Here is a 23,366-nt window from a genome sequence, read left to right as displayed (position 1 = left end):
AGCCTCACTCCAATACATCCTGAATGTGCCTATCTTTATCGTGCTCTCCCTATGCATCCCCCCCCCCATCATGTGCTCTGTGTTTCCTTCTCCTATAATCTCTTGCTGTTTTCCCTTTGATCATTTTCTCTCTTTGTCTTGTCATCACATTCTCATTCTGTCTCCCTCTCTTCCACTATCTCTCTACCATCCCTAGCTCATTCATTGTGATGTGAATGAAAGAGTATGAAAGCAGTGTAAATTTACACACCCCAGCCCTGTGTGAGCTCATGAGCTGAATCCCAGTTTAAATCAGGAAGGTCCTCTGTAAGTTTGGTCTATAATGAGCATGATCTTGCAAAATAAAAATGATCTGGCTGGGAGGAAATTACTGAAAGTGCGCTTGTGAATTGATGGATCCATGATGGCAGGACCAAGGATTGAACAGATTTACTACTAATGATCTAACTCTGTGATCATCCATTATATCGTATCCTGGGGCTCCCTCCCAAAGGTTGTTATTCTATATAATGAACCCCTCAATTGTGTTCATCTGTAATTCACTTGCAACGTCTGCTATTTTATATTATGAGGTTCCCTGCCGTGTTTCCAGTGCATGAGATTAAATAATACAAAATTGGCTGTCCAGGGAAAATGTAAATCCCTTGATCTGTCATCATTCTAAATATTAAAATGATTATAATTTTATTGCAGGTAGCTCAGCTATGTTTGAAAAGAAAAAAAGAGACTTGCATTTATGTAGGGTTTATTAAAACCATCAGATGTCTCACAACCAAGTCGGTCATTTGTCTGAAATATAACCACTGTTGCAATGTAGTAAACACGAGAGCCAGTTTGTTCACAGCAAGCTTCCACAATTAAGCAGCAATGTCATAGTGAGCAGACAGTTCTTTTTTGTAAGGTTAATTGAGAAATGACTATTGGTCAGGATAAAGGTGATACTTTCTCTGCTCTTCAAATTAATGGCAAGGGTTCTTTACTGACTACTTAAGAGGCAGTCAGCCTTGGTTTGACATCTCACCTGAAAGTTGGTATTTCTGATAGTGCAACAGTCCCTTAGTACAGCCCAGAGGGAGGGCTGTTTAGCCTTGACTTTTGTGTTTAAGTACTGTAGTGGGTGTTGAACACAGAAATTGTGATGATTCAAAGGTGAGCATGCTACCAAACGAGCCATACATGACTGCAAGGTTAGGATGAAATAAAACTGAAAAATTCCAGTGATATCTTTATATCAACAGACTCCAAATGAATTATAATTTCTATCCTCCATTCCCTTATCATCAGTTGCAGATAGATCTTGTGAAGGCTAATCTTTTAGTACAGCCCAACACTGATTATTCCTATTGAATTCAGACAGCACAGTGGGAATGGTAGTTTGGATTGCAAATTTATATTATTTCAAAGTAAATTTTAACAAAAAACCTTCTTGTGTTAGCCGGAATCATTTCCAACATAGATAAGCAAAAGCCAGCTGACATCAAAATTGCATTTTGAGTTGATTTGCATTTGTGTTCATTGAATCAAACAGTCATCTGAACTGATAAAGTGACAGCATGAACCCTTAAAAATGTTGAGTAAGAATGATTTTGTACCAGGAACAAATTTATATTTATAAAGACACTTTTGATGACCTGAGAAGATCCTAAACAGCTTTAAAGCTGATGACATAAGCTTGAGAGATCAAATGGCTTATTCCTACTCCTAAATTGTATTAGTATTCAAATGTATGCAGATACTTTTGAGATGTGTTCACTGTTGTGAATGTAGGAAGCATGGTAGTCAATTTGAACTGAGCAAGGTCCTATAAAAAGCAATGCAAAAATGATCACGTAGCAAGCACAGAAAATGCTGCAGAAACACAGTAGGTCTGGCAGTGCCTGCAGAGAGGGAAACAGAGTTAATATTTCGAGTCTAGATTGAATTCTTCAGAACTGACTATGATTGATTAGATAATCTATTTTAACAACATTAATTGTGAGGTACGTATTGGCGAGGATCGAGGAGAACTCATGTACTTATTATAGTGTTGTGATTTCTTTACATCTATCCAAGAGGTCAAACTTGTCTGTATTTAGCATTTCATCCAAATGATGGCACCTTATATACACTGCAGCTCAATGTATACAAGGTGCATCAATGCTGCACTTGAGTGTCAGCTTGGATATTTTACTCAAAAAAATAGTGTGATACCTTCCTATGAGGTGAGAAAGTGTTACCATTTGAAGCATAGCTGGCAATACAGTTATACAGTGGGTAGCCATTACTCTGTTGAATAAATGGCTGTGTGTACTTAAACAGTGAGTAGCCATTAACCTACCATTAAACAGCAACTCCATACATACAGTTATGGTGACCCTTGCCAAATTGATAAAGCTGAAAGGTTGCAGAGTTAAACAGCTAGAAATATTTGCACTGTTAAATAAACAGTATCAGCAGCATAATAATGGATAGCACTAGTGAGCAATGAAGGAGCTATCGATCAGTTAATCAGAGATTAGTAAGGATATGTCATGTTTGAATAAATGAATTGAATTTCTTGAAGAAACTACTGATTATCCTGACTCCGCCTATCAGGACAGCATAGTGATTCATTGGTTAGCACTGGAGCCTCACAACGCTAGGGATCCAGGTTCGATTTCAGGTGACTGTCTGTGTGGGTTTCCTCCAGATTCTCCGGTTTCCACCCACAGTCCAAATAAATGCAGGTTAGGTTGACATGTACTCGCTTCTCTTGTTCTTCTTCAGGTAGAAGTAGCAGGGTAGGGAGAGTTGCTTCAGTGCATATGGGAAATTATACCACAGCTTATAGTGTGCTAGTGATAAAGGGATGGATATGGAGCCCTGTAGCAGGAATATAATTCAGGCTGTCCTCTGGGCAGAATGGAAGCTTCTTAATTTTAGCTGAGGATTAGTGCCATTGTTGACTCAATCTTAGATTTTACACCAAGCAGAAGCCCCAGAGAAATGACTACTGCTCCTTTAAAAGGAGATATTGGGAAAGGTGACATTTGCAGTTACAATGGATTGAATGGACTTCTATATGGAGTTCAATGTAAGCAAGTGTGAGCATTTTGGACTGAGAAAGGATAGATCGGGGAAATTCCTAGATGATATGAATACAGTGGATGTCCAAAAAGACTTGGAGATTTAGGTACACAGATTTTAAAAATGGCAGAAACAGGTGTAAAATGTAATGAGGAAAGCTAATAGAATGCTGCCCTTTGTATCTAGAGGACAGGAGTACAAGGATGCAGAAGTTATGCTGCAGTTATACAAAACCCTGGCTAAATCTTATTTGAAGTCATGTGAGGATATCTGGGCACCACACCCTTGGAAGGAGAAATCGGCCTTGGAGGGAGTACAACAAAGGTTTGCAAGGATATTACCTAGACTTCAGGGTTAAGTTACAAGGGCAGAGATGACACCATAATTGGAGTTGTAGTAGACAGTGAAGAAGGTTACCTCAGATTACGACGGGATCTTGATCAGATGGGCCAATGAGCTGAAGACTGGCAGAGAGAGCTTAATTTAGATAAATGTGAGGTGCTGCATTTTGGGAAAGCAAATCTTAGCAGGATGTATATGGTAAGGTTCTAGGGAGTGTTGCTGAACAAAGAGACCTTGGAGAGCAGGTTCATAGCTCCTTGAAAGTGGAGTCGCGGGTAGATAGGATAGTGAAGAAGGCATTTGGTATGCTTTCTTTTATTGGTCAGAGTATTGAGTACAGGAGTTGGGAGGTCATGATGTGGCTATACAGGACATTGGTTAGCCCACTGTTAGAATATTACGTGTCATTCTGATCTCCTTCCTATCGGAAATATGTTGTGAAACTTGAAAGGGTTCAGAAAAGATTTACAAGAATGTTGCCAGGGTTGGAGGATCTGAGCTACAGGGAGAAGTTGAACAGGCTGGGTCTGTTTTCCCTGGAGCATCGGGGGCTGAGGGGTGACCTTATAGAGGTTTACAAAATCATGAAGGGCATGGATAGGATAAATAGGCAAAATATTTTCCCTGGGGTGAGGGAGTCCAGAACTAGAGGGCACAGATTTAGGGTGAGAGGGGAAAGATATAAAAGAGAGCTAAGGGGCAACTTTTTCACGCAGAGGGTGGTACGTGTATGGAATGAGCTTCCAGAGGAAGTGGTGGAGGCTGATACAATTGCAGCATTTAAAAGGCATTAAGATGGGTATAGGAATAGGAAGGGTTTGGAGGGATATAGAGCGGGTGCAAGCAGGTGAGACTTGATTGAGTTGGGAAATCTGGTTGGCATGGACGAGTAGGACTGAAGAGTCTGTTTCCATGCAGTACATCTCTGTGACTGTCTGACTCTATGATAGATTACACAAATCAAGCCATTATTCTCTAGATTTTAGAAGGTTTAGGATTAGTCTGATTGGAGTTTTCAACAGTAACAGAAAAGTCAGGAAAGAAAGAAATAAACTATTTCCACAGATTGGAGATTCGAGATCTAGGGGGCATAGTCTGAGAATGATAGCAAGACCATTCAGGAGAGGTGTTAGGAAGAAGCAATTCTATAAACAAAGGGTGATAGATATTTGGACCTCTCTTCTACAAATGGCAATGGATGCTAGACGAGTTGTTAATTTTAAATCCAAGAGCGATTTTTTTTAATGCAAAGATATTAAGAGAAGATGGGCCAAAGGCAGGTATATATGGAGTTAGACCTCAGATTAGACATGATCTCATTGAATGGTAGAACAGGCTCGAGGGACTTTTTGACCTACTCCTCCTGTGTTCTTATGTGCAATATTAATCCATGATTCTAGGAATTATTTGTGAACGATTTAGTCAGGTGGAATGGAGCCACTCCTTTGCTCCTGATGCTGATGATTCCATGTAAATGTCTTTCTTTTCAATGATGCTATACCCATGGGATTTACACCCATATAAGATGCTGTTGCCACAGTAGAGTTGAACACTAACAAGGAGAGTTTAGAGGATTAGGACTCAGGCAGCAGCCTAGTAAATCCCACTCCAGACAATCAATAGTCAACAGAGTTAACAGGTTAGTCTGAAGATACAGGCTGGTCTTAGGACAAGGTCTTTCTAAGGACATGAGACAATCTGAAGACATGGACAAACTGACAGCACAAATCACTCAAAGAACGCAAGTCAATGCAAGGTTTCACAGAGTCATCTATTCCCTGTCACCATCAACTCCTTTTCCTCCTGACTATAAAAGTTGAAAAGTGTGGTGCTGGAAAAATGAAGCAGGCCAGGTGTAATCTCGGTAGCTGTGAGAGTCAGTCGGTTTGTAGTAAATGTCTGTGTTGAGTCGGTCACCCGAGATAGAAATGGAGAGGTCTAGGAAGGGGAGGGAGGAGTCTGAGATAGTCCAGGTAAATTTGAGGTTGGGGTGGAAGGTGTTAGTAAAGTGGATGAACTGTTCAACCTCCTTGTGGGCGCATGAGGTAGCACCAATACAATCATCAATGTAGCGGAGGAAAAGATGGGGGGTGGTGCCAGTGTAGCTGCGGAAGATGGACTGTTTCATATATTCGACAAAGAGGCAGGCATAGCTGGGGCCCATGTGGGTGTCTGTCGGTTTAATGGTGAGGTTGGGGTTGGAGCGGAGTGAGTGGAGGGCTGCTCGTTGTGAGGGTGAATGGTTGGAGTGGGTGAGAGGGGTGGACAGGTTAAAGCTGTCAATGTCGCGGCAGCAGTTGGATATGAAGAAATCAAGGGCGGTTAAGAGGCCAGCACGGGGTGTCCAGGTGAATGGGGTGTGTTGGAGGCAGACAAGGAAGGCGCAGTGGTAGTTTGGCGCACCGATCTTTACACCTCTGAAGCTAGACACCAACTCACGGACATCTCCTTCTACTGCCCTCTTGACCATGACCCCACCTCCCACCACCAAACCATCATCTCCCAGACCATCCATAACCTCATCACCTCAGGGGATCTCCCATCCACTGCCTTCAACCTCATAGTCTCACAACCCTGCACTGCCCGTTTCCCCTACCCAAAATCCACAAACCCGACCGCCCCAGCCGACCCATTGTCTCAGCCTGCTCCTGCCCCACTGAACTCATCTCTGTATACCTCGACACAGTCCTGTCCCTCTTAGTCCAAGAACTCCCCACCTACGTTCGGGACACCACCCACGCCCTCCACCTCCTCCACGATTTTCGCTTCCCTGCCCCCAACGCCTTATCTTCACGATGGACATCCAGTCCCTATACACTTCCATCCGCCATCACGAAGGCCTCCAAGCCCTCATCTTCTTCCTCTCCCGCCGACCCAACCAGTACCCTTCCACTGACACCCTCCTTCGACTGACTGAACTGGTCCTCACTCTTAACAACTTCTCCTTCCAATCCTCCCACTTCCTCCAAACCAAAGGAGTAGCCATGGGCACCTGCATGGGTCCTAGCACTCAGATCTGATTATTTTTCTTACCTGTCATCCTGCTTCACTTGGCTGTTCAATAACCTCTGAATCAGCCAGCTGTGGGTTTTAATTAAAGAAAAGCAGAACTGTTCCCAATGCCCTTAGTCAATCCCAGTCACTGAAAACTTTATGTGATAAGTTATTCTCTATTTATAACACCCCAAAGAAATCAAGTTGGCTGCTAGGTTAACTGCGGAATAACAGTAATTTGCTGATAATAAAGTGTTTTGGGATGTCATGGTGATGTAATTAGGTTCTCAAATATAAGCTCTTTCCAAGTGTAGAGTACTAATGCTCCAAAGAAACACACTTGAAGTTCCATACTCGATCCCATTTCTTTCTGAATCGTAGAATCCCTACAGTGTGGAGACAGGCTATTCATCCCATTGAGTCCACACCTACCCTGTGAAGAACATCCCTCCTAGGCCCATGCTCTTACCCTGTAACCCTGACCATTCTGCATGGCTAATCCACCTGGCCTGCACATCCCTGGACACTATACGCAATTTAGCATGGCCAATCCACCTGAACGGCACATCTTTGGATTGTGAAAGGAAACACATGCAGACATGGGGAAAATGTACAAACTCCACATAGATAGTCGCTCAAGGGTGGAATCAATCCTGGATCCTTGGTGCTGTGAGGCAGCAGTGCTAATCACTGAATCGTCATGATGCCCCGCAACCATTGAGCCACTGTGCCACCCTGCTCAGTGTGTTTATATAAAACAAGTTACTGTCATATGTCACTCAGCAGACAATGATGTGGTTGAATCTTACTTCCCCATCCCATCAACTGACATAACCTGCAAACAGTGAAACTGTTTATGACAAACATCTTTGAGAATTATTTAGTTTCTGGAAGACTGACGAACCAACTCTCCCAATGACAGGAGAAAAACTGTGGAGGAGGTTCTATTCTCCTGCCCCACAGATTGTTTTTTAGTGGATGGTTGGTAACAGTTGTTGCTGACAGCCATTTACAATTGATATTAATGACTTAGGCAAAGAGAACCACAGCAATGTATCCAAAGTTGCTGGGGGTACAAAGTTGGCTGGGAATGTAAGCTGTGAGGAAGAGGCTGTAAAGTATTGTAGACAGGTTAACAGATTGGGCAACAGAGTGACAGATAGAATATAATATGGAGAAGCATGCAGTTATTCACTTTCTCATTAGAATAAAAAAAGCAGAACATATTTTTAAAAGATGTGAAACTTATAAATGTTGTTGTTCAGAGACACTGGAGTGTACATGAATCAACATGCAGGTGCAGTATCAATTAGGAAGACAAATGGCATATTGGCCTTTATTGCAAAGGGATGTTGTTGCAGTTTAATGGGGCCTGGAGCACTGAGTGCAGTTTTAGTCACCACATCTAAGGAAGGATATGCTTTTCTTAGGCAGTATAGCAAATGTTCATCAAATTGTTTCCTTGAATGAGAGGCATGTTCTGAAATGTAAGGCTGAGCAGACTGGGCCTATATTCTCTAAAGTTGAGAAGAATGAAAAGTGATCTCATTGAAACACACAAGATTCAGAAGTCACTAAAAAGGACACTGTGAGGTTATTTCTCATTCTAAACAATCTAGAACATGGGGCAAAATTTTGAGAATAAGGGCTAAATCATTTGCACCCCCACCCCCCGCCCCCGATCTATGTTGTTGTTTACTGTGCACACAAGTCTCTTGAATTGAGTGAAGGGGAGCCATGGAAGAGAGTGAGGATGTAGTGTGGGGGGAGGAGAGTACGGATGGAAGTGAAGACGCTGAAGAAGTGAGGGGGTGAGGGTAGTAAGGATGCAGTGTAGAGGAGGACATGGCGGGAGTGAAGACACAAGTGGAGTAAAGATGCAGGGGGAGTGAGCGCATGGTTAAGTGAGGACATGGGAATAGTGAGGATATGGGGAGTAGTGAAAACATGGGAAGGGAATGAGGACACGGAAGAAACTGAGCATATCTTAAATGACTGATCAATCTTGTCAAATGATTTTTTACTTCTCCTTTCTCCCTCCTTCACTCTTTTTAATTACTCCAATGTGCCTCTGCTATAGTTGTTTCCTTTGTATTTCTTTTTGCATCTGAGAACGAAGGCAATGCTTTGAAATTGGAGTGTTACCAGTGAGGACATGCAGGCCCTATAGTTTTAATAGAAAAGTTTCATTGCAACTTTGGATATTAGGATAGTTGTAATTCCATTGTGACCTCATACTCCAGTGAAAGATATCCAGGAAAATGCTTGACATTTCTGTTTATGTACAAGATTGAACTTCTGATTTGACAAGCAAGAGATCCTGACCTCAAAATAAGTTTCCTCTATCTGTCAGTTGGTCCACATGGAACCTCCATGGAGCTCAAGTATTTTTCAGATTTTTTTCTCATTAAAATCAATCACCAAACAGTCACACAGAGCTCCCCAGCTCCCAATCCCCCGAGCTAGGTTTTGACTATAGGAATCTACAGGACAAGCTCTCTGGGCTACTCAGTGTAACACTTTCTGCTGTTTCTCAGCTCAGTCACTTGGAAATTATGCACTGTAAACATAGGGTCCATCTCCCAACAAGTGAAAGGAGAGTTTTGGCTGAGTCTGTACAATTCTGTAAAGCCTACAAATCCTTCTCAATCATTCACATGGAGGTTCACAGTTCACAGGGTTTAACAATGTCCAGGGGATTTTAAATCAAGCTGTTCTGCCCTGTTAGAACATTGCAGTCCTGTAGAAACTGCTGACGCCATGGATGTGACTACTATACCAACGTTGTTTTAGCCCCTTGCACTCAGTTTAATGGAAAGTACCTCATACACAATACTTTATGTGTACATACTTGTGAAAGAAATTGTAAAGTATTTATACCAATCAGTAATACTCACTCACTCTGCTTTCCACGTTACAATTTTACTGACAAACAGACTTTACGGCTGTTTCCAGACAAGGGTCCCTGGTGTGTTCTGATTCTTTATAGGATACGCCCAATTAGCTATTTGGCTCACGTTCTTAATTGACATAGCCATCCACCCTGGACAATGTAACGGCCTCCAGAGCACTGGTGACTCTGTCCAGGTCATTTTAACTTTGGAGAGAATCTAAAATGGCTAATATTGATTAAGCTGCCTATTAAACACCTCACTGTACTATTACTGCCATTCATTTTGCAGTGACTTTGTCGATTGTGCACTGTCATCCATTGTGTCTATGCAATGGGTCAGGAGAGGAGCTGCACTCATCATCATTTCAGCAAACTCAATTCCAGATATGATTAGGATCCCCTGCTGACCCTAACATGGGACATTACTAGTATATAACCAGATGCATTTGCATTAACTTGATTAAATTTCACAATCAGCTTGCCTCCTGTCTCTTAGACATTGGGTGCAACATTTGAAAGCTACAGAAAACAGCAATGAATTATTAAGTAGGTCTCTCATCAACTAGGGAGAAGAGGCTATATTACAGGTATCATCACTGTGATGAAGAAGATCCTGTTGAAGTCTTTGAAACCAGAAACTATCACTGGCGGAATATTTGTATGAATCATAGAAGCCTATTTAACCCACTATCCCTAAGGCAGCTCTATGAAAGAGCTATCTAATTAGTCTTAACTCCTATGATTTTTTGTGCAATTTCCTTGAATAGAAACAGGGAAAATAAGAGCAGAATTAGGTCATTTGGCCCTTTGAGTCTGCTCTGCCATTCAGTATGATTATTGTTGATCCTCCAACTCAATTCATGTTCTTGCTTTCTCCCCATACCCTTTGATTCCGTTAGCCCGAAGAATGAGCTCTAATTCTTTCTTGAAAACATTGAATGTTTTGGCCTCAACTGCTTTCTGTGGTAGAGAATTCCACAGGCTCAACACTTTTACTGTCTGCCGGAAGAAAATTTGACTTAATCTCCGTCCTAAATAGCCTACCCTGTATGCTTAAATTGTGACCCCTGGTTCTTGGTCATTGGGAACACCTTTCCGGCATTTATTCTGTCTTGCCCTGTTAGAATGCTATACGTTTCAATGAGATCTTCCCTTATTCTTTTAAATTCCAGTGAATATAGCCCCAACCAATCTAACATCTCGATATATGTCAGTCCTGCCATCCCAGGGATCAGTTTGGTAAACCTTCATTGCCTTCACTCCATAACTGGAATGTCCTTCCTCAGATAATACTCCAGATGTGGTATAAATCAAAACTTTGCACAATTACAGCAAGAAATGCATGCTCTTGAACTTATATCCTCTCACTATGAAGGTCAACATACCATTTTGCCTACTATCAGTGACTGTATTGAGTTGGGAGGTCATGTTGCGGCTGTACAGGGCATTGGTTATACCACTTTTGGAGTACTGTGTGTGATTCTAGTCTCCCTGCTATAGGAAGGATGTTGTGAAACTTGAAGGGGTTCAGAAAAGGTTAACAGTGATGTTGCCAGGGTTGGAGAGTTTCAGCTATTGGGAGAGGCTGAATAGGCTGGGGCTATTTTCCCTGGAGCGTCAGAGGCTGAGGGGTGACCTCACAGAGGTTTGTAAAATCAGGAGGGGCATGGATAGGGTAAATAGACAAGGTCTTTTCCTTGGGGTGGGGGAGTCTAAAACTAGAGGGTATAGGTCTTAGGTGAGAGGAGAAAGATTTAAAAGGGACCAAAGGGACAACTTTTTCATGCAGGGGTGTGTGTGTGTATGAAATGAGCTGCCAGAGGAATGATAGAGGCTGGTAAAATTACAACATTTAAAAGGCATCTGGATGCGTATTTGGAAAGGAAGGGTTGAGAGAGATATGGGTGAAATGCTGGTAAATGGGACTAGATTAATTTAGGATATCTAGTTGGCATAGACGAGATGGACCATGCTGTACATCTCTATGACTCTATGACTGGTGGACCATGAACCTCAGGTCTTGTTGCACCTTTCCTTTCCCATTGCATTGCTATTCAATAATAATCTGCCTTCCTGGTTTTGCTACCAAAGTAGGTAGCCTCAGATTTATCCACATTACACTTCAAATGCCATGCAAAAGCCCACTCACACAACTTGTCCAAATCACACTGAAGCATCATTGCATCCTCCTCACAGTTCAGCCTCTACCCAGCTTTCTGTTCTCTGTGAATATAGAGTTATCAAATTTAGTTCCCTCCTCTAAATCATTCATATATATTGTGAACAGTTGGAGTCTAAGCACTAATCCCTGTGGTTCTCCAATATTCACTGCCCACTGCCTGGAAAAAGACCTGTTTATTTCTATTCTTTGTTTTCTACCTACTAAGTGGTTCTATATCCATGTTAGTATACAACCCCCAATCTCATGCACTTTAAATTACATGCTAATCTCTTATGTGGGATCTTACGGAAAACCTTCTGAAAGTCCAAGCAAACCATATGTACTAATTCCCCTCCATTGACTCTGCTGGTTAGATCCTCAAAAGATTCCTGTAGATTTGTAAAGTATGATTTCCCTTTTGTAAATCCATGTTGTCTTTGTCTGATCCTGTTACTGTTTTCTTGTGCTCTTCTATTAAGTCTTTTCTTCTGGACTCTAACATTTACCCCACTACCAACGTCAGGCTAACAGTCTATAATTCCTGTTTTCTCTACCTCCATTTCAAATAGTGGGATTATATGAACTACCCTTCAAGCCATAGGAACTGTCCACAGTTTATGTGGATTGACCATCAATGTATCCACTATTTTGAGGGCCACTTTCTTAAGTACTCTGGGATGTAAATTATCAGGCTCTGGGGATTTGTTGGCCTTTAATGCCATCAATTTTCCTAACACCATTTCCCTATAATATTGATTTCTTTCAATTTCTCCCTCTCACTAGACCCAGTGTTCCCCAACATTTCTGGACATTATTTATGTTGTCCTTTGTGAATACAGTGATAGGGTAAGGGGGTGGGTGTGGATGGGATGTTCTTCACAGAGGTGGTGTAGACTTGATGGGTTGAATGGCCTGCTTCCACACTGTAGGGATTCTATGAAGTATTTTTTTTGAGAAAGTTGCACAGTAGTAGACAAATCACATGCGACATTTAGTTATTGTACACTGTCTGTGTTGAGAGTTTTCCATTCCACTCAATTTAAATTTAGAATGTTCCTTTTTGTAATATGAAGGATAATTAAGTTTATCCATTTCCTGTAGAGACATTTTATTGCAGTTCCTGTTTTTAATTTTAATTTCCTACTTTCTCCTAGTTGATTACAGCAATAGTTTTTTTAAAAAATATATTTTTAGTAAGAGACCTTTTGAATCAGGAGGTGGGAATTGAGCCTCCCTTCCCTTCTCTACACACATCTCCATCATCAGGAAGTTCCTGGGATCCTGATAGCGAGACTTGACAATAGGAAGCAGTTTGGTGGGTGAGGCCTCTTCCTGATGTTTTCCATATGAATCCTCACAGATAGTAAAATGGATACAGTAGAGAGTAATGGTGAACAATTGTTATTCACACTGGGGGTGGTGGGGGGGGATGTCTATAGGGGAGTTGCCTGGAATGCAGTGAGTGGGGCTCTTTCTGATGCATATTAATGACTTGGTCTTGGCTATACAGGGCATCATTTCAAAGTTTAGAAATGAGATGCAACTCAAAAGTGTAATAAACAATGAAGTAGATAATAATGAGACTTCATGAAATACAGACTTATGAAATAGGCAGACACATACAAAAGATTAAATTTAACACATAGAACTGTTGTTAAATATTTGAAGAAAAAGAAATACACTGCCATGAGAAAGTGCTGGCAGTAAAAGAATTCTCTAGAAGATTTAACACAGGTACGATAGGCTGAATGGCCTCCCCCTGAGTTGCTGTACCAATCTCTCATTCTAGATTAGGATGAAATTGATGTCTCTCTTTTACCTTCCTGTGAAACTACTGCTATGATTTAAGATTCATGCAATGCCATCTCCATTCTTAGAGGGAGATGTCAATCTTTCAGTAGGCCCTGATTGCAGAATGATTTATTCCTCAAAGTCTGCCCTCTTCTCTCATAAAATCCCTGCCTTTTTGCTGTGGTAATGAGGATGCATGAAGACTTACCTAAACAGCTCTCATCATGTTTTATATGACACTAGTTAATTTTAACCCAATCTGCCCAGTGGGAATGGAACAATGGGGAATTGGGATTATGGAGGTGATGTGGGGGGAGGTTTATGTCCTATCTTCAATGTGTTTTTGCTAAACATTCTGACCACCAACCCAGGCCCAATATTTTCAACTGTATAAATTCAGGAACAAGAAAACACTCCCAGACAAATGTATACCTGGCCACAGATAGCTCAGAAATGTTAGGGGCATCTCCTCTCCTGTGTTGTCTGCCTCATTTCTAGTCAGAGATCTTCCCATCATCTCCCCATTCATGCTTACCTTGATAAGATCTTTCCTGTGGATCACCAGCAGCAGTGAGAGCCTGCCCTCCTGGCTCCCTGTAACTTTTAACTCATATTTGGGTCTTTCAGATGATTAATTACTGCTTATATGAATATTTCCTCACCTTAAAATCAGGGCTTGAGTGCTGACGAGTTTAACCTTGAGAATTATTTGTTGTCAACACACACTTCTTTTCTAACATGGCCTGATCACTTCCTCATCCTGGGACCATGATATTGGGGCTGAAAATGTGTTGCTGGAAAAGCGCAGCAGGCCCCCAATATAGAGGAGGCCACATCGGGTGCAGCGGATGCAGTAAATGATGTGTGTGGAGGTGCAGGTGAATTTGTGGCGGATATGGAAGGATCCCTTGGGGCCTTGGAGGGAAGTAAGGGGGGAGGTGTGGGCGCAAGTTTTGCATTTCTTGCGGTTGCAGGGAAGGTGCCGGGAGTGGAGGTTGGGTTGGTGGGGGGTGCGGACCTGACAGGGGAGTCATGGAGTGAGTGGTCTTTTCGGAACACTGATAGGGGAGGGGAGGGAAATATACCCCTGGTGGTGGGGTCCGTTTGGAGGTGGTGGAACTCCCCACCTATGTTCGGGACACCACCCATGCCCTCCACCTCCTCCATGATTTTCGCTTCCCCGGTCCCCAACGCCTTATCTTCACCATGGACATCCAGTCCCTATACACCTCCATCCCCCATCACGAAGGGCTCAAAGCCTTTCTTCCTTTCCCGCTGTACCAACCAGTACCCTTCCACTGACACCCTCCTTCGACTGACTGAACTGGTCCTCACTCTGAACAACTTCTCTTTCCGATCTTCCCACTTCCTCCAAACCAAAGGAGTAGCCATGGGCACCCGCATGGGCCCCAGCTATGCCTGCCTCTTTGTCGGATATGTGGAACAGTCCATTTTCCGCAGCTACACTGGCACTGCCCCCCACCTTTTCCTCCGCTACATCGATGACTGTTCACGAGGAGGTTGAACAGTTCATCCACTTTACCAACACCTTCCACCCGACCTCAAATTTACCTGGACCGTCTCAGACTCCTCTCTCCTCTCCTCTTCATTTCTATCTCGGGCGACCGAATCAACACGGACATTTACTATAAACCGACCGACTCTCACAGCTACCTAGACTACACCTCCTCCCACCCTGCCCCTTGTAAAAATGCCATCCCCTATACCCAATTCCTTCGTCTCCGCTGCATCTGCTCCCAGGAGGACCAGTTCCAATACCGTACAACCCAGATGGCCTCCTTCTTCAATGACTGCAATATCCCCCCAGACGTGATCGACGATGCCCTCCACTGCATCTCCTCCACTTCCCGCTTCTCCGCCCTTGAGCCCCGCCCCTCCAATCGCCACCAGGACAGAACCCCACTGGTCCTCACCTACCACCCCACAACCTCCCTATACATCATATCATCCGTCGTCATTTCCGCCACCTCCAAACAGACCCCACCACCAGGGATATATTTCCCTCCCCTCCCCTATCAGCGTTCCGAAAAGACCACTCCCTCCGTGACTTCCTTGTCAGGTCCACACCCCCCACCAACCCAACCTCCACTCCCGGCACCTTCCCCTGCAACCGCAAGAAATGCAAAACTTGCGCCCACACCTCCCCCCTTACTTCTCTCCAAGGCCCCAAGGGATCCTTCCATATCCGTCACAAATTCACCTGCACCTCCACACACATCATTTACTGCATCCGCTGTACCCGATGTGGCCTCCTCTATTTTGGGGAGACAGGCCGCCTACTTGCAGAACATTTCAGATAACACCTCTGGGACACCCGGACCAACCAACCCAACCACCCCGTGGCTCAACACTTCAACTCCCCCTCCCACTCCACCAAGGACATGCAGGTCCTTGGACTCCTCCACCACCAGACCATAGCAACACGACGGCTGGAGGAAGAGCACCTCATCTTCCGCCTAGGAACACTCCAACCACAAGGGATGAACTCAGATTTCTCCAGTTTCCTCATTTCCCCTCCCCCCACTTTGTCTCAGTCCCAACCCTCGAACTCAGCACCGCCTTCCTAACCTGCAATCTTCTTCCTGACCTCTCCGGCCTATCACCCTCACCTTAACCTCCTTCCACCTATCGCATTTCCAATGCCCCTCCCCCAAGTCCCTCCTCCCTACCTTTTATCTTAGCCTGCTTGGCACACTCTCCTCATTCCTGAAGAAGGGCTCATGCCCGAAACGTCGATTCTCCTGTTCCTTGGATGCTGCCTGACCTGCTGCACTTTTCCAGCAACACATTTTCAGCTCTGATCTCCAGCATCTGCAGTCCTCACTTTCTCCTACCATGATATTGGACTAAGATGGGCAAAGTTAAAAATCACGCAACACCAACTTATAGTCCAACAGGTTTATTTGGAAGGACAAGCTCTCAGAACGCTGCTCCTTCATCAGGTAGCTAGTGGGGCAGGATCATAGGACACAGAATTTATAGTAAAAGTTCAGGGATGTATAGGTTAGGTGCATTTGTCAGATGAAATGTAGAGTAAGAGGGTAGGGGAATGGGTCTGGGTGGGATACTCTTCAGAGGGTCGATGTGTACTTATCAGTTCAAATGGCCTGTTTCCACACTGTAGGGATTCTATGAAAAAGCGTCATATAACTGGTGTGATGTATTAAAAGACAGACACGTGATACGACCAATAGGGTACCCTTCATTGTTTAGTACTTCCCGGGAGCAGAGAAACTACGCCATGTTCTTCGCAGCCTGCAACACATTTTTGATGAGGATGAACATCACACCAAGATCTTCCCTACGCCTCCACTTCCCTCCTCCAAACCTCAGACCACTGTTCGCAGCAAACTGCTCAGCCTTCAGGACAATGTTGACCACAACACCATACAACCCTGTCATGGCAACCATTGCAAGACGTGTCAGGGTTGACATGGATACTACGATTACATGTGGGGACACCACCCACCACCTGCACAGCATATACTCATGTGATTGAGCCAACATTGTCTATCTCACGTGCTACAGGCAAAGATGCCCCGAGACATGGCACATTGGCAAGACCAAACAAAACCCATGGATGGACACTGTGTAACAATTGCCAGACAAGGGTGTTCCCACCCCGTCGGGAAGCACTTCAGCAGTCAAGGACATTCAGCCTCAGATCTTGCCAGCCTCCAAGGTGGATTTTGGGATACACAACAATGCAGACCCTCTCTCATATACACACTGTCTCTCAGACACACAAACACTCACATACACACCCTCACACTCACTCTCTCTCGCTCTCTTCCCCCCCCCCCCCCCCCCCCCCCCCCCCCCCCACCTCCCTCACTTCCTCACATGCACGCACACATAAGTCTATGGTGTGAAATTTTATAAATTTGTAGTTGCTGATACATTCTATTTTGTTCAAAAAGCACACAATCTGTAGGCAGTCAGTCCATGTGACATTTTATAAATTCCTACTTTGGAAATAGAACCAGTCTGATTCAAGGTTGGGAAACAGACAGACTCTAACCTCACACCTTTAATGCATTGTCTGAGCTGAGATATAAACTTGTTTTTATAAAACCTTAAATTATCTCAGGACTCTGACTTGAAAGAAGTTCTGCGATTTACATATTAATCAATTAAAACCTGTATCTTCATTCTATGTGATTAAAGACTGCACAGCCAATCTAGGTTTGTTCCATACATTGCATTAGTTGTATGGCTCTTTGATCTTTTACTATAAATTCAGTGTCCTATGATCCTGCCCCACTAGCTACCTAATAAAGGAGCAGGGCTCTGAAAGCTTGTACTTTCAAATAAACCTGTTGGACTATACCCTGGTGTTGTGTGAATTTCATTCTGGGACAGCATAGTTGGAGCTTTATTCTGTACCTAACACATGTTGTGCCTATCCTAGGAATGTTTGGGAATATCTGGGGATTTTCATTCTGTTACTTAGAGTCATAGAGATGTCCAGCATGGAAATAGACCCTTCGGTCCAACTCGTCCATGCTGACCAGATATCCCAACCTAATCTCATCCCATTTGCAAGCACTTGGCCCATACTCTTCTAAACCCTTCCTATTCACATACCCATATCTTTTAAATGTATAACTGTATCGGCCTCCACCACTTCCTCTGGCAGCTCATTCTATTTACTCACCATCCTTTGTGTGAAAATGTTGCCTCTTAGGTCCTTTTTAAATCTGTCACCTCTCACCCTAAACCTATGCCCTCTACTTCTGGACTCTCCCACCGCAGAGAAAAGACCTTGCTGATTTTCTCTATCCATGCTCCTCATGATTTTATAAACCTCTGTAAGGTCACCCCTCAGCCTCCAATGCTCAAGGGAAAACAGCCCCAGTCTATTCACTTCTTAATTAAAAAAATGTACACTTTGGATTTTCCCAGTATTAACTTGTATTTAATACCTGGGATTGTATAACAGTGTCACTGTACATGAATAATATTCCATTCTCTCTGTCTTTTTGTGCTTTTAGCTTTGCTCTTTCAGTGACTCCTTCACCATCTTCCTGTTTTCCTAATTTTCCTATCCCTTCATGTGTATCTGACACTCTGTATGTGTGCTTGCTTTACATGCCTTTGCATTTATTAGTAACTCCCTTTCCTACTTCCTGTGTGTGTATGTGCATGTGTCTGCCTGTTGTCTGTTCTCTAAATATTTGTGCTCCTTTTTCTTTTGTTTTTTCCCTCTGCGTATTTCTTACACTGGCACTTGGACACTCTCTCACTCATTTTGATTAGTTTTTCCATTCCAAGATAAAACCTGTTAGCTGCCATCTCATTAAAATTAGTGATAGCAGTACTGGTTGACTGAGTATTATGAAGTGGAGGTGCGGTGCTGGACTGAGGTGGACGAAGTTAAAAATCAAACAACATCAGGTTATGACGACTGTCATTGGAATAAATGAATTCATTGCCCAATTCCTATGACTAATAATGAAAGGTTCTTTCTGTAACTAGCAATAATCTCAATCAGATCTGAGGCTTGAGGCTAGGTTGATCAATGTCAGGTGACTGAATGAACACCTACTACTTTGTGTTTGTAGCTGACTGAAACCCAATCTGTGGGGAGGCATTAAATTGTAGCATATTGATGCTGAAATAATTAATGAGCATGGATAAAATCATTGGAGTGTTGTGATCATAACAGTTTCAAATGAACAGAGAAAACTGAACATTAAAACAGACTTGACATTGGGCAGGGATCTGTTGACTTTACGCTTCAGCAAGTGTGTTTTTGTATAAATTAAGAGTACGTGTGTGTGCATGCTTGATAGAGTGTGTGCGAGAGTGACAAAGTATATGTCTTTGGAGAGTGTGCACATAAGTGTGGGTCTGTGTGAGTGTGATCATGTGTAAGAGTGTGTGCATATATGCTTGTGTATGAGTGTAAAGAGTAGTGGGGTCATCTGTAGTGTGACATGAACCTAAGATCTCAGTTGAAGCCATCCTCATGTCACACTACAGGTGACCCTACTATTCACACTCACACATAAGCGCGCACACACACACATGATCACACTCATACAGATGCTCCTTCATACACACACTCTCTCTCAGACATGTATATATAATATATATATATATATAACCACACTCGCACACACCCTCTCAAAGGCATATACTCTATCATACTTGTACACACACTCTATCAAGCATGCACGCACACACATTCCCACAACACTTTCTCTTCCTCTCTCTCTCTCACACACACACACACACATCTAAGCCTATGGGGTGAATTTGCATTTGCAGATTTGTATTTGCACATACATTCTATTGTGTTAAAAACACACACACAATCTGCAGGGAGTCAGTCCATGTGACAATTTATAAATTCCTACTTTAGAAATAGAAACAGTCTGACTCAAGTTTGGGATACAGACAGAATCTAACGTCACACCTTTAATGTATTGTCTGAGCTGAGATGTCACCTTTTTTTTGTAAAACCTTAAGTTATCTCAGGACTGTGACCTGAATGAAGTTCTGGGATTAACATATTAATCAATTGAAACCTGCATTCCCACTCTAAGTGATTAAAGACTTCACAGCAATCTAGGTTTGTTCAATACATCGCATCAGTTGCATAACACTATAAATTCTGCATCCTATGATCCTGCCCCATTGGCTACCTGATGAAGGAGCAGCACTCTAAAAGCTTGTACTTCCAAATCAACCTGTTGGACTATAACCGGGTGGTGGGATTTTTAACTTGACACTTTACTCTCACAATCTGACACTTTTGATCACCTGCAAAGAATTATTAATCAGCCTGTCAACACTGCACTCACACCATTTGTACTACCTTTTGACACTCTTAATTACCTGGAATTATCTTGGACTGATCTCTCTGCCTATAACTTCTGAGCCTGTGTGCACCCCTCACTTCAGCTGATGATGAAGCAACAGTCTGAAAACTTGTGATTGCAAATAAACCTGTTGGTCTATAAGCTGAGTTGTGTGACTTCTGATTTTGGAGAAATACCGAGGATGCGAACCTACAAGATTTTAATTCACATACCTGGGGTTAGAATCACATAGAACAGTACAGCACAATACAAGCCCTTTGGCCCTCGATGTTGTGCTGACCTTTTATCCAATTCTAAGATCAGAGTTGGACTGAAGTGCACAATCTGACAATTTCAAACCAGCATAGTTTAAAAACACAGTAACATTAATGTATAAGAGCAAAACGTGATTAGTCTGAGTTTAACTATCCACATAAAGAATTTTTTGTGTCAAGGATATTTAATACATTCAAATGTTAATATAGGATTGGATTTCTATGTAGTGATTAAAACAGGCAATCTGGCCTATTCAGAGACGGAGATGTTTTGCACATTGAATATTCTTTACCAAGAATTATCTCATGCCTATAATTTAGGATGGAAGTATAGAATCCCTATAGTGCAGAAAGTGAACATCCCACCGAGATCCAATCTCCTCACCCTTTCCCCATAACCCTGCAGTTTACCATGGCTAATCCACCTAATCTGTATGTCCCTGCACACTATGGGCAATTTAGCGTGGCCAATCCAACTAATCTGCACATCTGCGGGACGAAACCAGAGCACCCGCCGGAAACCAAAGCATACACAGGGAGAATGTGCAAAGTCCAAATAGACAGTCACCCAAGGCCAGAATTGAATTTTAGTCCCTGGCACTGTGAGGCAGCAGTGCTAACTACTGAGCCGCCATGCCACTCTTAAAGTAAATTCCATGATTGTGCTTTTTAAATAAATTGCTAATGGGTATAATATTGAGTTACAACTATGTTTCTACATTATAACTTTTCCCTCTTTTGCCTAGATTTGATCCTTGGAGATGAAACTTCTTCTGGTATAGGCCCCATCCCTGTATCCAGTGGTAACAAGGATGAAAACTGCAGTTCAGATAAGTTCTGGAACACCATTTACCCTGACAGTGAAGGAGGAGTACAAAACACATCTTTCAATCCTCATTTCCTACTTGTCCCTCCATTGTTTGTGATCCTCCACACAGACTGGAACACCGCATTGGCTGAATGGGGATTGGCGTGGGACCTCCATGTTTATGGATTGGGGTCACTCTTTGGCTTGGTAACAGTCATCTCTGCAATTGGTATCCTCTGTCTTCCCTTCAGATCTCCATCAGGTCTTGGTTATTTCATGATTCTCAATGGATTGCTTTTCCTGACAGGTTCAATAAGAACTTTTATTTTCCTTTACGATGCCTACTGTTATCAGCACAAATTACCTACAACTGTTGCCTTACTTCTGTATGATTTGGTCTTCCCTTGCCTTACTTCTGCTTTTGGAGTTGTAATCCTCATCCTGTCATTGAGGTCTGGGCCACAAGCAGTGACGTCACGATTCCAGCGTTCATGCTTCCTAACCACAATTATCTTTCTCCACTTCACACTCACTGTAGGCACAATCTTGGTTATAACTCTGCTAAATCAAGCTCCCTTCCTCCGATTTGTGTCACATGGGATCTTTGTGGTTTTGGTAACCATTTTGTCTATCCTATATTTCACATTTTACTGTCATGCACGTATGGTTGGCATGCAGGTCTACAGCACGAAAACCTCAACACCATGCCTCGAGACTTTGAACTCTGGACCCTTCAGAGAAACAGAGCATTGGGGAAGAGTAGCCAAATTGGCCGTGTGGACTGCAGTTTTCAGCTTGAGCTGTGCTGCGTTACAGTTATATGCTATTCTGTACCGACTAGGATTAGCTGGAGATCATGTTTTCCAGCCATGGCCTTGGTGGATTTTCCATTTTGGTACCAGCTTGTGTGAAGTGGGCATGTGCCTCACCATGTCCCTTATTGGTATCTATCCATTGTTTTGTATCCCTAAAACATCAGACCGTACCCACTGGAACAAAATGTTCTGCCTTTCTCCAACTCATGTATCTATGAAAGCCCCTATCCTTTCAAACACCAATCAATGGTCAACTTCCCACCAGGAGAAGACATTGAATTGTGATGCAATTGTCCAAAATGAATCAGAATGTGTTCCCCTCTACACCATGCCTGACAACCAATTGAGCAGCGGTGAGGAGATTAACTTGATCTATCACAGCAGTGAGACCAGTGAAATTAAAAATCTGGACTTCCATTTAAAACATGGTGGATCCTCCAGGACATCTTCCTTCATCAGTGTTCAGATGGACAGTGATTCCACTGTTGATCTAAGACCCCCTTCACCTATTAATCTAAGACGTAGTATAGATGAAGCCCTTTTCAGTGAGGCCCTCATTCCTGAAAGTCTATTCCATTGGTCAAGACTACACAGTTCCAGTAATATGTCCCTTTGTGGCAACAGGTCAATGCCAACAAGCACCAATGACGTCTTCAAGGAGAATTCAGCAGATAGAGGCCTGTATCGGACATCGTCTTGTGTTGGTGTGGAAAGAACAGAGATTGCCAGAGGTATCACCAACACCTTCAAGAAGCTCAACATGACACAAGCCTTGACTCCAGAAAGGTGGGAGGATAGCTCTATCAGCTCCATCTGCAGAACCTCACAGGATGGATCATCGTTGATGCTTTGTTCCAGACCCGAGAAGTTGGGCTTCTCAACTACTGGCTCAGAACAAAAATCTTACAGGGACTCCTCTCCAACAAGCCTTCATAGTATTCACCAGTTAACGGCTTTGTCTTCTCCCGAGACCATGGATAGAATTGATACCCCAGATTCAGCAACGCAAGTGGAGTTCATGAAGATTTGCAGGCAAATTGACCAGCTGAGTATTAGCAGTGACACAATAGAATTATGAAAAAAAAAAGCAATGCTGTTATCAAATGGAACTATTTCTACACTGCATCTTATTTAATATTTGGAAATGCTTACTGGGGAAGAATACTGTCAAAGGTGAAACAAAGTGCAATGCTTGTGTTCAAGAGGCCAAAGATTGCTGGACTCAGGACGTATACAGGCTGAACCTGGTCTTGGGTAGTGGCATAAGATGTGAGGCAGTGAATTGGAATCATGTTTATGCCCAACTAACTTAATTGGAAAGGAAAATTGGGAAAGTGTAAAACATGCTGATAATTTGCTAACACCTGTTTTGCTCCAACATGCGAGACTAATTCTGTCCTCCTAGAACTTCTGCA

At 42.9% G+C, this 23,366-nt stretch overlaps 1 protein-coding gene across 1 annotated transcript in view; it reads left to right on the top strand.

Annotated features, from left to right (window-relative positions):
- The window catches only part of prrt4b (proline rich transmembrane protein 4b), a 35,341-nt gene extending 12,222 nt beyond the window's left edge, over positions 1 to 23,119 (top strand). The window contains exon 2 of the mRNA XM_060842534.1: positions 21,075 to 23,119. Coding sequence (XP_060698517.1) covers positions 21,075 to 23,029 — 1,955 coding nt within the window. The 3' untranslated portion in view covers positions 23,030 to 23,119. The remainder of the gene's footprint in view (positions 1 to 21,074) is intronic.
- Positions 23,120 to 23,366: the final 247 nt, after the last annotated feature.

This window comes from Hemiscyllium ocellatum, chromosome 23 (assembly GCF_020745735.1).
Source record: "Hemiscyllium ocellatum isolate sHemOce1 chromosome 23, sHemOce1.pat.X.cur, whole genome shotgun sequence".
Classification (NCBI taxonomy): Eukaryota; Metazoa; Chordata; class Chondrichthyes; order Orectolobiformes; family Hemiscylliidae; genus Hemiscyllium; species Hemiscyllium ocellatum.
This window is presented reverse-complemented; position numbering and strand designations above follow the sequence as displayed.